The sequence below is a fragment of the Nycticebus coucang genome, chromosome 9 (assembly GCF_027406575.1).
Source record: "Nycticebus coucang isolate mNycCou1 chromosome 9, mNycCou1.pri, whole genome shotgun sequence".
NCBI lineage: Eukaryota > Metazoa > Chordata > Mammalia > Primates > Lorisidae > Nycticebus > Nycticebus coucang.
The window spans coordinates 90,677,492-90,693,050 of NC_069788.1; the positions used below are offsets into that span (position 1 = coordinate 90,677,492).

General features: G+C 40.1%; 1 protein-coding gene across 10 annotated transcripts in view; it reads right to left on the reverse strand.

Annotated features, from left to right (window-relative positions):
* Positions 1–15,559, reverse strand: part of UNC79 (unc-79 homolog, NALCN channel complex subunit) — a 261,375-nt gene that overhangs the window by 46,013 nt on the left and 199,803 nt on the right. For all 10 annotated transcript variants that reach the window (XM_053603363.1, XM_053603359.1, XM_053603354.1 and 7 more), the window contains 6 exons: positions 15,058–15,160; positions 13,741–13,881; positions 9,810–9,848; positions 2,854–2,966; positions 2,680–2,765; positions 1,617–1,790 (listed from right to left, as the gene is read on the reverse strand). In XM_053603363.1, the coding sequence (XP_053459338.1) occupies positions 1,617–1,790; positions 2,680–2,765; positions 2,854–2,966; positions 9,810–9,848; positions 13,741–13,881; positions 15,058–15,160 (656 nt within the window). The remainder of the gene's footprint in view (positions 1–1,616; positions 1,791–2,679; positions 2,766–2,853; positions 2,967–9,809; positions 9,849–13,740; positions 13,882–15,057; positions 15,161–15,559) is intronic.

A 15,559-nucleotide genomic window follows, 5' to 3' on the forward strand; every position in this document is an offset into this window, starting at 1 on the left:
AAATGCTATCTTGGAAAAAAATAGGGAGACCAACAACATGAAGCCTGCATTCCTGGGAACAGAGGAGGAGTGGCAGCAGACCCTGGTAGAAGGACTGGTACATTCCAATTCTCAAGGGTCTCAGTTCTCCTTATTATCTTATTATCTCACTCTACTTCGCTCATTAACCTTGGAGGCAGAGTCCCTATGGGCAGGGCTCATTGCTACAATTTAGGTATACCAGTTGTTTACAGCTGACAACGCTTCTTTCTTTTAGAACTGTGACTCTCTAGCAGTGAATGGCCCTGATTGGCTTTCTGGTCCAAGGGAGGCTCTGTGTGTCCACGTTATAATGTGTGTACTTGATTTCCTATGTGTGTACACGTACAGTAGCAGTACACAAACTCAGTTTCAAAGGGCTAATCCTCCTTGCTTGGATTTATTCATCTACTCCACATTTGTGTGCAAACAAGAATCCCAGAACATGAGTGGTGGTAAAAATCCCTCCTTTGAACCCCTGCTTCTCACAGTAACTTCAAACACAAAGTAGCACACACCAAGTGAAGGGTCCCTAAATTATCCCCACTTAGAGATCCTATGAGTAGTATATGTCGATTTGGGAAAAGGTTATTATCCCAGGTGGTTTATCTTTATATTTACATACATATAATACTCATTTCAGAAGTGGAGCCACCAACATGGAACATCCCTTGTCAGATCAACAAGTGATTCATCTTATTGTGAGTTAAATATTTCTATCTGTGATCTGCAAAGAGAAAGCACAAAAAACCTCAAGGAGCAGGTGAGGTTCAAAGCCAGCAATGCCACTGCCAGCCATCTCCTCTCTCCCTGCTCTAGAGATGTAAATGCCTTCAACTCACGCCTTAAAAGAGTGCTAGGAGTCTGTTAATGAAAAGAGCACTGGAACATGAGTCAGGAGACTTGAGTGCTAATCTCCACATTGGCACTACCAAGCTGTTTCAGCAAGTCACATCATCTCTGAACTCACAGTCCCCCATTTGGAAAATGGGTGCATTAAAAGGGATTCTTACAGGTTTCTCTCAGCTTTAACATCACAGACTTCTGATTTGCATTTCCTGGGTTCATGTTGATAATCACCCGTGGGCCACCAGATTTCCAGGTAGGTAATTGAGTGTGTATTCTTGGGGGATGGTGTGGTGTGGAGGATAAGCAATCAAACAGAAATATCTTGGTCCTGCAAGTACTTTATTCACAAACATACAAGCAAGCATTTCTAAAATTGCAACTTCACATTATATGTCTGGGCTCCTTTTAGACAAATCTATTTCTTTATTTAGTTAATATCGATCTGAGAAAAGTTTTTAGATAAACATGAGCTAGTAATGTCTTCCTGGTCTTTTTAAAATCAACCAGTAACATGTAATCACTAATCATATTCATAATCAGTGAGCAAAACACCCACTCTATATTGCTATCATTCTAATGTTGGAGAGCATAACCTAAATAATTACCTTCCCTCCATGGCTGGCACATTCCTTATAGTCCTTTGCAATACATTAAATCACCCAAGACTGCTTCTTGTGTCATTCTCTATAAATAAATGGTCTCAAAACAGTAAGAAAGTAAGTTAAAATGAAATCCCAAATTCAGCTTACCTTCAGAGGTAAAACACAAGGCAGCTTGGCAAAAAATGTCTGAAACTGGTTGCTTATGGTGGTCCAGAGGCTACTAGGCGAATCCATGGGCAAAGCTTCCATGAAGGTAGCAATGTTTTCCAAACAGCGTATCATAGCACCCCCTGCTGGTAAATTCTTTTTGTTATTTAGACCCTAAAAACACAAAAGCATAAATAATCAACTGCTGAAACAGCATGGGAATTCATATAGTTTGGTGAAGATCAGTGTAAGAAATCGAATAGTCACACTATAAACGTGTGCAGAGTGTCTACTATATAGACCAATCATCATTAACAGATAGGAGTAATAGAGAGGAAAATTGACCTGTTCGGACAAACTAAAGGGTGATCTCTCTTTCACTTAGTGAGAGGTGAAATGTGAGCAAGAAACAGGAAACATTTAAGGATCTACAAATGGTGTGGTCGGGTGCTAAGAAGAAAATGAACGATATTTGCTGGCAAGAATTCCCCAGGACAAAGTAAAAATTAAAGGAGCAGCAGCTTTCTTTTCAGCAATCAGCGTTAAACCCCAACTGACAGGGCTACCAAGCAGTGACCCTGGGGCTTGAATTCAAGTCTCATAACAAAACACTCCATTACAAGCAAGCCGTCTCCCTGAGAGTCTCGCCATACAGCAATAAGTGGCGCTCAAGCTTGAATCCAAGTCTCGCGATACAATGAACAGGCAGTGCGGAAATTCAACCCCAGTCTCTGGATTCCATGTGCACCGCTCTGTGTTGGGAAAACTTGGTAGTCAGGTGGAGGTGTGTGCACAGTGTTAGTGTCCACAGCTTAGTTGAGAGTGTTTAAAACTTTAAATGAACAGTGAATACACACAAAACAGCTATGCCTTAACAATTTTTTAATGTTTTAAAATTTAAATTATTTAAATTTTAGCATTTTAAATTATAAATATAAAAGTTTTAGATTTATTCTTTTTAATTAAATGACCTTGGCTTTCTTCCACAGCAGTACTGTATGGAGTGACTCGAGCACAGCATGACATTTTGGCAGGGGTTGGGGTATCATCACAGCAAACTTACCTCCAAGAGCTGACTGAGGGCAGCAATAGAACTCAGCTCATTGAAGTCCATTAGAGACGAGGCTAAGGTGCGTAAAAAAGTCCCATCTGAAAAGTCAACAGTTGGATTTAGTAGTGTTTGAGTTTCAGGGACTAGCCGAATTGGTGGTGTCTGGATCCTCAGTGGATGAATTACCTTTGATGGTGCTTTGGAACAGCTGTGGGAAGATGCCGTTGGGGGCCAGCTGATGGAAGATACAGCGCAGGAACTGCTTGGCCACCCCTGCTGCATTGCCAGGAACCATCATGCTGGGATTGAACAGGGAGAGAAAAGACAGCAAGGGCCTGAGAGCATGCCAGGCATTTATTTAGCGTGAGGCATTTACACCTCAGCCCTCCTTTTGAATATGTCATTGTGATTTTCATCAGTGAGAAGAAATAGTCTTGTTGAACCTAATCCCTATTAACAGTATGTTTTTAGAAAGAAAGAACCATGAAATGCCAAAGCAATCCTAGACTTATTTTAGGCCCCCAGAATGGTGCTGAGGCCAAGGGGAAAAGGTGACCTGTAAAGGTCACATGTCCAGAGAATGGCAGACTCAGGACGAGAACCCTGGAAAAGGATTGTCAGAAAGAGCCTGCCAGAAAAATGTCACTGGCTAAGAGCTTCTTTGAGAAAAAATGCAGTGAGAGAGATGTTCATTCTCCTTGGGACATCTGGGTGTTTTCTTTGGCCATCTGAGCTGGACCTCGTAAAAAGGATTGGCCTTTGGTACAGTTTTCCCTTCACTTGTTGTTATACCTCTGCATGTCAAAACAGAAAGCCAAAATATCTTTTTGCGGTCCTGCCCCTTAAACCAAGATACCAGAAAGGATATTTCCTGAGGTTGGTAAAGGGTAAGTTACCAGAAGGAAGAAAGAGGAAATCTAAAAATCCAACCGGATAAAGTCCTGCTTACTTAATTATGCCAGTTATTGCCTCATTGTGCATGTCTACACTGAAAAGGTAGTTCCAATTTGTAGGTCAAAATGTTCTTAAGGAAAAAAAATAACACCAAATTTACCATAACTTCACAAAATAGAGGAGTGGTCATCTGTTTGATAAAGGCATTATCAAAATAAATAAAAACAATGAATGGAGCCAGGTGTGGTAGCTCACACCTGTAATTCCAGCACTTTGGGAGGCCAGGTCAGAATCACCTGAGGCCAGAAGTTTGAGACCAGCCTGGGCAACATAGTAAAATCCTATCTCTACAAAAAATTAAAAAATAAATTAGTGGGACATGATGGCATGTGCCTGTAGTCCTAACTACTTGGGAAGCTGAGGAGATCCCTTAAACCCAGGAGTTCGAGGCTACAGTGAGGTATGATGACACCACTGCGCTCTAGCCTGGCAACAGAGTAGGACCCCATCTCTTAAAAACAAAGAAGGAAACAAAACAGAACGAAAGGAGAAAAAACAGGCACAGACCTATAGTCCTCATGGACATTGGACATTGTATCCAGCTGTAGATTAAAAGAATATACATCATGACCAAGTAGAGTTTATCCCAAACATGTAAGAGTAGTTTAACACTCAAAAATCGGCCAGTATATTAAATTCAATATATCTAACAATAAAAGACAAAAGCCTTTTGATTATTTCAATAGAGGCAAAAATACATTTCACAAAAGTCAACACATTCATAATAAAAACTCAAACTAAATAAAAGGAAATATCTCAATTTGCTAAAAGGCAAATTGATGCCTTCATAGGCAATTGATGAATTGATAGGCCTAATGGGCCTAGGCCAAGACAGAAAGGTATCAGGCCTAGGCTATGATGGAAAAATACCAGTTAACTCCTGGCAAATTTCTGGACTGCAAGCTTTCAAAAAAAAAAAAAAAATGAAGTAAGTCTACTTCATTCCCAAGATAGACGGGAAAGTTCTAATTAATTTCTTGCTTCTAGATCACACCAAGTTTCTTGCTTGGCTAAGTCCCTGGGAAACCGACTGGGAGGTACCAACTGTTCCCAGACTGACTTTTAAACCATACCAGGTGGGGAAACTACTAAAAGTAAGATGTATAGGCGGAAAATATTAAATCAAAGATATATAACGTGACTAACTGCAAAATTCTGTTTCTGTACAATGCATGCTTGCTGCCCTACCTGGATGTACCTGACAGCCTGCGTGCTGACCAGGAAGAAGACCAAGCCTTAAAAACCCAACCCCTTAAGCACTCGGGACTGCTCTCAGAAAACCCGTGTTGGGACACTAAGGCAGTCACTGGCTGGCTCTTTAATAAAAGGATTCCTCTTTAAATTTAACTTGTTCAGCAGTATAGTCATTGTGGAACTCCTGGGCACAACAGAATAACCCATAGCTGACATAATTAATAGTGACTATTGAATACTTTTTTCTGTAAGTCAGGAAACAAAGCGGGGATGCCCTCTCTCTCACACCTCTGTTTTTGTACTGGCAGTCCTGGCCATTGCAATAAGGCAGTAAAAAGTAACAAAATGCTTAAAGTTTCGGGAAAAAGTAGTAAAACTGTCATGATTCATACATAATATTTTTTCATCCCAAATCAAATCATAAGGAATCTGCTAGCACTAATAAATGAATTCAGCTAGGATACAATGTTCATATACAAAAATCAATTTTTAAATGTATAGCAGCAAAAAGTTGAAGATGAAATGTCTTAAAATTCCATTTATATTAGGATCAAAAACCATAAAATTCTTGGGAATAAATTTAACAGAAGATGTGCGAGACTTCTCCACTGAAAACCAAAACACATTGCTGAGAGAAATGAAAGATGACCCAATGAAATGGGGATATATATACCATGTTCACAAATTAGAAGATTCAATATTTTTATGATGTCAATTATGCACAAAATGATTTATACTTTCAATATAACACCACTGTGCTTTTTTGGATAAAAAAGGAGAAGCTTATTATAGAATTTACATGAAAATGTAAAGGACCTAAATACCTAAACCAATATTGAAAAAGGTGACTAAAGTTGGAGGACTCACACTGCCTGACTTTGGGACTTACTATAAAGCTACTGTAATCAAGACAGCGCGGTGCTAACTTAAGGATCAACATATGGATCAATGGAACAGGATAGGGAACCCAGAAATAAACCCACCCTTGTATAGTTTTTATAGTTTAGCAGTTTAATTTTATCCAAAATGGAAAGCGAACATCTTTTTTAAAAAATGGTGCTGAAATAACTGGATATCCCAAGGGATGAAAAGGAACTGTACCCTTACCTCCCATCGTACATAAAAATTAATTTGAGATAGATCATGTAAATGTTAAATATAAATACTAAAACCATAAGGCTTTTAGAAGAAAACAATGGAGACTATCTGCCTGACTTGGAAGTAGACAAACATTTCTTAGACGAACAACAAGGAGCAATAATTACATTTTTTAAAGTTTTAATAAGTTAGAATTCATCTCCATTGAAAACTTCTCAGCAAGAGATACTATTCAGAAAAGGAACAGTCGAGCAAACCCCAGACTGGCTGAAAATATTCTCAAAACATATTTAACAAAGAGCTGGTATTCAGGATATACAAAGAAGTCCTACAACTCAGTAAAAAAAGAGGTAACAACCCAATTTCAAATATGCAAAAGATTTGAGCAGACATTTTAGAAAAGAATACAAAGAGTCGATGAATACTTGAATAAAATCTCATCAGAGAAATTCAAATTAAAACTACAATGAGATACCCATTACAGACCCACCAGAATGGCTATAATTAAAAAAAAAAAAAAAAAAACTCCAAAATTGGGCAAGGAAGTGGAACAAGCAGAAGTCTCATACATGGATGATGGGGATATAAAATGGCACAACCACTTTAAGAGAAGTTCTGGCAATGTCTTATAAAATTAAAAATACACCTGTGATCCAATCCTCTCATTCCTAAATGTTTACCCATGAGAAAATGGCATTTGTTGGCCCCACTGCCTACCTCCCGGGGCAAAGAGTCCGTTTGCTATCTATGGTGAGCTTATCTTGCTCTGTAAGCCTCCCGTAAACCTAGCTTTCTCTTCCTCGATAAACTTTGTTTCACGTTTGCCTTAACAAAAGAAGAAATGGCAATTGTTTACAAAAAGGCTTACACGCTTGTAAGAATGTTCATTACAGCCATATTTTTGAATAGCCCCAAACTGAAAATAATCCAGAAGTCCTCTAATAAACAAACTATGGGATACTATTCAGCTCTGAAAATGAAAGAAACTACTGATATGAGCAATGATATGGATAAATCTCAAAAATGTTATGCGGCATAAAAGAAGTTGATGCAAAACAGCACAAACAGTATGATTCCACTTACAGGAACATCTGGAACAGGCAAAATTAACCTACAAAAATAACAGTATTTGCCTCTGGGGGTGTGTAAATTAGCTGTAACTACATGAGGAAACTTTCTGAGAGTGAAGGTGACCTCCTATATCTTGACAGGGGCTTCGGTTACACAGGTATATGCATTCATCAAACCCCATTGAATGTACATTTAAGATTTGTATACCTTTCTGTAAGTACATTTCATGAAACAGCCAGATTTGTGTACAGCACTGTGACTACAGTGAAAAATAACACAACATATTGTATGCTTGAAATGGGAGTAGATTTCAAGTGTTCTTACCGGAAAGTAAAAAGGTAAATACATGAGGTAAAGAATATATTAATTAGCTTGATTGGGGTAATCATGTCACAGTATATGCACACACCAGAGCATCATGTTGTTCACCTTCAAAATATAAATTTTTTATTTGTTAGTCCCCTGCAGGGGCGGGGGGGGAAACAACCATATTCAAAATTGAACTTCCGTTAATGCTCACTTTGCTGATGTAACTAATGGAGAAAGTAAACTAATGTCTGAAGTTTGCTTTGAAATGCAGCCAAAAATAACATGGATGGCTGGACGGTTGTATACATGGTGATAGGTATATTAAGTGTTGAATGTAAAATTCTTTCAACTTTCAACTATGTTTAAAATTTTTCTTTAAAAAATGTTAAGAAAAAGGATTTTTTTTAAAAAAATTCCTTCATGGAATAGAACATGAGAAAGAAAAGTCAGCATTCCTAAAACCGTAAGTTACAGTAGTGCAGGGTCAATAATAATATCATCTAATGTTTGTAGGACCTGCTAAAGTTATGCTATCAAACATCCACTATCACTTGACGCACAGAAAGTACTCCGTTAGCACAAGAAAGAAGGGCATTATTAGATTCTCTTTTTATAGATGCAAAAGCTAAGGCGAAGAACTCAATGTGCCCAAAGTCCAACACAGTATCCATTCCTGCCCTCCACTGGCTCTTTCTACCCTTGCAGCCTGTCTGCATGCTACACTCATACCTCTCACTGCTTAAAAGTCCTTCAATGGCCTCTTACTGCTGCTAGAAGGGAGCCCACAATATTTAATGTGGTTTGTGAGCCCCACACAATCTGACAAGCCAGTTTCAGCAAAACTTTGCATTTCTGTGCTGTGGTCAGACTGACTTTTCATAGTTCCCCCTACATACTAGGTTCTTTACCACCTCAGGACCTTTGCATGTGCTCTTCACACAACTATTTCCATAATTAAGTTAAAGCCCATGTTTTCCAGAGCTTAGTTTAAACATCATGTCGTAAGCGAAGCCCTTCCTTCCTTTTTCCCTCCCCTACCACTTCCCAGACCAGATCAGGACTACCTGCTGATACCCACTCACGGCACCACCTCCCATCTAGGCTTGCTCATTGCAGCAGATGGCACACCCAGTCATCCAACTGTTCAGATCAAACAGGAGTCATTCTTGCCTCCTCTCTTTCTTTTGCACGCAACATACAGTGTGTCTGCAAATTCTGTTGGCTCTACTTTCAAACTTTTTCTGAATATATCCTTACCACGACTGTTTCTCACTACCTTAGATCATTATCCCCCACCTGAACCACTGATATGGTCTCCAAACTGGTCTCCATGGCCTATTTTCAACACAGAGACCAAAAAAAAATTCTTTCTCTTTAAAAGAAATGTATTGTGGTAAGAGCTATTGACACAAGATCTCCTTCTTACATTTTTGTGCACAATACGTTATTCTTGACTGTAGGCACAATGCTGCACAGCAGACCTCCAGAGCTTAATCGTCTTTCTTAACTGAAACTTTATGCCCATTGATTAGAAACTCCCACATCCCAGTCCACTCTGACTCTGTGATATGCCAAGGGAGTGATCCTTTCAAAACACAAGTTAAAGCATGTTGCTCGTCACTCCAGTGGCTCCCTGTTCCATTAGCAAAAGCCAGACTCTTATGATGACCCGCAGGGCTCCATCCAGTCTGGCTCCCACCACCTGGTCCTTCTCCCCTCTTACTACTCTTTTCCATGCTCATTTTGCTCTAGCCATATTGGCCTGCTCCCCAAATACAAGGCACTTTACAGACTTAGACTTTGCATTTGCGCCCTCTGCCTGGAATGTTCTGGAATTGCTACTTGGATCACTCTCACCTTGTTCAGGTTTTGGTCACATACTACTTCTGCAGAGAGGCTGTCCTTGATTATCCTCCCTAAAACATCACCTCCAGTCACTTTCTATCTCCCACTTGATTAAGTCTCATAGCATTTAGAACTAAGATTAAATTACATCGTCAGTTTCCTTATTAATCAATTTGCTTATTTTCTCCTTCTTCAAGGAGAACATGTGTTCCATGAGTGGCAAGATTTGCTGTTTTGGTAACCACTGCGTCCTCAGTACCTAGTAATCACTCCATAAATGTTGAATGAATTAATGTTATATAAGTCTCTCTGTATGTTTTCTTCATAGCACTTAGCACGGTTTAGAGTTACACATTTGTGCAAATATTTTATTCATGTTGGCCTCCCCAGTGGATTGTAAGCCCCGTAAGGGGCAGGAATCAGGTCAATTTTACCCTCACTTAAGACTTAAGTAACTAGCCACAGGGTGGGCTTAAAATTATTTGTCAACTAAAAGGAGTAAATGAATGAATGAAGGCATGAACAGTAAAGGAACAAGCAGTGCTGTCTGGAGCTACCACGGGAACCTAACTATATTACTTCCATGTTGTACACACCAGTGTTTTAGACACGGAGGGACATGCACAAGGTACAAAAAGAAAAGTGAATTTGGGCTCACTTTACGGCCTTACCTTTCTGCTTGATTAGAAAAAGTAGTGCTGGAAGCCAATCTAGGAAATAAAGTAAACAGAGTCACACAGACATCTTAGGTTTTCATGAAAAAATACATTAGCATCGCAGTAGGACCTGTTACAGCTCATATTTAGATGGGAAGACGTGTAACCATTGACAATTCCCTTGCCCAGGGACAGAGGGCCCATTCAGCTGTCAGTCCCAGGGTTAACACAGTCCCTGAGACCTGCTTTCCATGTCAAGTCAGATATTTCCGAGGAGAACCACACAGTTAAAGGTCGTTTTCTACCACACGGCCAATCTACAAAAAAATATCTGAGACATTTATCAGAGCAACATTTGACCTAGTTCATCTCCATACTAACTCAACTCAAAATTTGTTTCTTGATACAACCTCTGAAACCTAACTACAAACAAACCACAAATTAGAAAAGTGATTTTCAGCCAGTGTGCCGCAAGAGGATCTTAGGTGTTCCACGAAAATTTTTTAAAGATCATTAATTAAATTATTTTCAAAAGAAGTTCAAAGCACAGTAAGTGCCTTTTTTTTTTACTCTTTTATCACCATAATTTAAGTGTGCTACAGAAGTTTAACTATAGGTTCGAGTGTATTGTGAATAAACCTTTTTTAGTGTATAAAAAAGGTTGAAAAACACTGCTCTCTAAGATAGTAGAATTGCTAACAGGAGCATTTGTCAGCTAACTCTTGGGTTGAAAACATGAAAGGGAAATCTGTTATAATAAGAAGAGAAATCTACTGGTTGAGTACAACCAATATATAACATGTAATTTCTGAAAAGTATCATTATATAGTTTTGTACATGTGGAAATATTCTATATTATCCTGTAGAAAGAGAATGTACTAAATTGGTTTAGAAGAACATGTCTGGACCATTAAGATACTGAAAAAGCAAATAAGGTGAATGCTACAAATTTATTTACTTTATTAAGACCACAAGTATTAAGAGTGAACTGAGCTAACAGCCCATTTAGAGAGGGCTACAAAGTCTCTCTGTAGCTGGCACCTCCTACCACCGGACAGCATTCCAGTTGTTTTTATTTTATTTTATTTTTTATTTTTATTTTTATTTTTTTTTTTGAGACATAGTCTCAAGCTGTTGCCCTCGGTAGAGTGCCATGGCATCACAGCTCACAACAACCTCAAACTCTTGGACTTGAGATTCTCCTGCCTCAGCCTCCCATGTAGCTGGGACTACAGGCACCCGCCACAACGCCCGGCTATTTTTTGGTTGTAGTTCTCATTCTTGTTTGGCAGGCCCGGGCTGGGTTCGACCCCGTCAGCTCCGGTGTATGTGGCTGGCGCACTAGTCGCTGACCTACAGGCACTGAGCCTCCAGTTGTTTTGTTTGTGGACACTCTCATGATAATAGCACTAAAACAAAGACCCATGGGCAAACCACGGGTTTCCAAACTTTCTTCTTTTCTGCCACACATTGGAAAAATAAGAGCTGTCGTGGGCCACACAGTACATACCTACACTAATGACAGCGGATTAGAAAAAAAAGTCTGTGCACACTTTTTGTGGTATCCGTCACCACAGATAAGCAAAAAAAGTCCTCACAAAATCAGCACAGGCGACACTCCAGCAACAGTAATTAAGGGCGTAGCCACTGTGATCTTAAGGGCTGCACCTAGCAAAGGGCAAAGGCAAAGCTGAAGAGGAAATGCAACTAGACAGGGAAGAGCGAGAGCACATGGAAAAGCACAGGTGATAACCAAAGGGTTATGCTGACTCTGTCAACACTCTGAGAACACCCTGGGAATGGTTCCTGGGGTCGCAACTTGCATAAATAAACTGTATGTCTGTAAATCCACATTGCCTCATCTGTTCTCTGTGGTGGAATCGAGCCATGCAAGGAAGCCCTGAGTTAGGGGACTGTTGAATCCATTTTCTTGGTAGCTTGGGTGAGTAGGCTGAGGTTGCTTAGAATCGTGGCAGCTCTCATTAAATGCACTACCTGTCTACCCAAAGGAGGTAGAGCTTTAAATAGACATGTGTATCTATACATCAGAAATGTATCTGCTACATTTTTCCCTTGCTTTTCTTCAAAGCTCATCTGTTTCTCTTTCCATTTTAACAGCTGGCAGTGCTTGAACATGAACTACTCTTGTTTACATTAAAACAAACAAACAAAAAAAAAACCTAAAACTAATTCCCCTGTATAACAACTTAGACCAGCCATTTCAAACAGTTGGTGACAGACAAGAACAATAATTCTATCTGTTCAAAAATTAAAAAGCAATAATGGTAGGAACTGAGCTTTTGCATCAATAAAACCCTCAACTCCACAAGTATTGCCAATAGCTGATACAACATTTATTCTACAATTATGATTAGGTCAAAATCAAGATCTTAAGGCCAGGTGCGGTGGCTCACACCTGTAGTCCTAGCAGGTGGATTGAGCTTAGGAGTTGGAGACCAGCCTGAGCAAGAGCAAGATCCTATCTCTACTAAAAATAGAAAAACCAGCTGGGCACTGTGGCAGGTGTCTGTGGTCCCAGCTACTTAGGAGGCTGAGGCGAGAGGATCAGCTGAGCCCAGGAGTTTGAGGTTGCTCTGAGCTATGATCATGCCACAGCACTCTACCCAGGGTGAGAAAGTGAGCTCTGTCTCTCAAAAAAAAAAAAAAAAGTTTTAAAAGAAATAATTCAGCTTTTCTTATCTCTCCATCTCCCCATATTCATCACTTACTTTGCACATTGGCTACTTTGAAGTGTAGAGGTGGGCTGGTTAGACTTACTTTTATGCTATCGCTGATTATATGACTGCCAAGGATCCACAATAAAACCCGGGGGAAGGGATGAGAGAGTCCTGTAGTTTTGGGATAGAGGAATTTATAATGCTTTCCTATTTATCCTTATCTTGAAATCAGCCTTTTTTCATTTTTTTTTAAATCAAAGTTTAGCTCCATTTAGATTCATTCCTTTTCTCTCCCTCAAATGCCAAGAATTTGCAGAATCCAGTTCAAACTCTACCCTCAGAAATCTTCCTAGACCTTCCCTAAGAAATCTTTTCCATCCTGAACTTGAACAGCACTTACTATTCCTACCACTTATTACAGCACTTACTCATGCCCTACCTTGTATGGCTAGTCATGATTCCATACAGTAAGTTTCTTCTTCAGCACTTAGGCCACAGAGTACTTGAGGGCAAGAGGTAGGTTGAATGCCTGCAGCCTAAAGGACCCAGCACCATGTTGGCACAGATTGCAAATTTAGTAAATGTATGCGTCATTTAATTCATTTCTCTCTTAGAAATTGTGCAGGCGAGGATGAGAGTTTGTTACTGAATATGAACTTTATTCACATCTATGAAATACATTATTTCTCTTCTAATGCCCTATCTACTACACAGAATTTTCTTCATGCGAACACTTTCAAAACAACTAAGCTAGATCTCCCTTCAGGTTGAAGGACCCTGTTCCCAAACATGTTTGTCTTTACTTCCTCAGAAATGTAATCGCTGTGTTGCCGTATGTCCCCTCACACGACAATGTGTTAGGTTTAATAGTTAAGCAAGGTGCCCTTGAAATTACAAAAATGCCTAGAGAATCCCTCTCAAAATAGGTAAAGAGAAATAGTAACGATAGCTAATACTTCCTAGCTGCTAGTATGAATGACTGACTGTTCCGAGCATGGTTACAAACGTCAGCACACACAGGAATGGGGATACCATACAGTGGAGCTCTCTCACTGCAGTTTCCTCGGGCCTCACTCTGGCATTCTGACTCATGACCCCACACAGACGGAGAATTCAATCAAAAGAGCAGTCCAATTGGTTTTCAAAAGTAGTCTAAGTCGATCACGCCAAGCATCTTCAAGGTGAATTTTTGACCTGGCAGTTTTTACTTTGAGATGCAGACTGAATGAGGGACCTTACTACCAAATAGAACAGAAGCCACCACTCACCTCCCCACAGACTGCATGATGTCCAGCAGCAGCGGGGCTGCCAGGTCTGGGCTTAAGTGAATGAACGTGGAGAGGACCACGATGGCCAGCCCGAGGGTTTCTTCATCATATTCTTCAAGAATGGCCCCACAGTCGTGGCATCTGCCAACAAAACAGAGAAATGAAAGAATCCACAGTTTCAAGGTTAACAGACGACACACACAGCCCTTTTTGGTGGGCCTTAGAAGAGGCCTCAAATGGGATCAGTGGCCCCGTTTTAACGGTAAGTAAGAGACTCCAGTGCCACCCTCACAACAGACCCAGAGATGATCTGAGATCATGAAGGGTCCTTTGCCTGAAGACATTCTTCAAGCATCTGGCCTACACATGGTCCTTTGCCTGAAGACATTCTTCAAGCATCTGGCCTACACATGAGTTCTTGCTCCATTTTAGAATAAGCACCAATTGGACTATCTGGTTGATGGATTTTATACATGTAAAATTAGTGCTCGGGATGATCAGTCTAAACTTGACATCCTACAAAGTCTTATTTTTTATCATAGCCACTGAATAAGCATGTATGTGCCAGGCAATATACTGGAAGCTTACAGTACAAAATACAGAAGAAATGTCCCTATCTCTAAGGAGCTCGCAAACTATCACAGAACATGTAGGGATAAACAAATAATTAAAATACAATGTGTTAAGCACTAGAATAGGAAGATGTGCCAAAACTCAGAAAATGTCATAAGTAATATGCCTAGTGGGGTCAGGGGAACCTTGCCTTAAGCTGGGTCTTTGAAGCATGAATAGGAGTTCGCTAGGCAGAGAAAGTATAGAAAGAAAGACACCTATAAAATCACGGAAAAGAGAAGACATCAGGCATGAGCTGGAAAAGGTAAGGGGGCTAGAGAAAGCGTTCCTGGTGAGGAGTGGTAAGGCCATACCATCAAAATTGAATCATGTAAGGAACTTGGACTTTACCCTAGAAGAAATCTAGAGATTTTGAAGGCTGCCAGGACAGGAGATGACATACCCAATTTGAGATTCAGAGAACAGATTCCTGTGGTGGATGGAATAAGAATCAAGGCTCATCCTTATTCCCATCCTCCTAACAGTATGAAGCTTCCGGTTGAGGGATTCTATTGGTGTGAAATTACTACTAGGGAAAATCAGTAAATGACATTGTTTGCATGTCCACATTAAAAAAGAGAAACACTTAAGCATAAATGAAAGCTGCTCATACAATATGGGATTATGCATATCAACACTTATGGCTATGTGGGGACCAAATGGAATTCCATAAGCATGGTCAAGAAAATAACTATGCGAGCTTACTTGTCCGTCATCACCGTGGGCTGTTCATCCGTGAATTCTTCGGGTGCAGGCACAAACATACTGACTATGCTGGGGGCTGACAGCAGGCTGGATTTGGTGGCACCTGGGTAAGCAGCAAAGGGACAACCAGTGAATAAACCCTCCCGGGGGGCCAAGAAAGACCCTGTTCACCCACAACCCCTCCAAAGATCGTATTTCCAGGAATGCAACTTGGACATCTTGATTTTATTGTGAAAAATACTCACTAGCACAATGAAGTCAAGAAAGATTGTGATTTGTTTCTGCTTGTGTACTTTTAAGAGCTAGACTTCTCTTTCCCTTTGCTTCTTGACTTTGGAAAAGTTAAAAAGAGTTCAGGTGTGCCGTCAGGTTAAGGACGAAGATGAGAATCAAAGAGGGAATGGATGAAGGGCACCCTTAAAGTGAGTTACAGCCTTTGTTTTCTAGGCACAGACAGAAGCTGCCCATACAATACTACATTTCTAAAATCACAGATAAATAT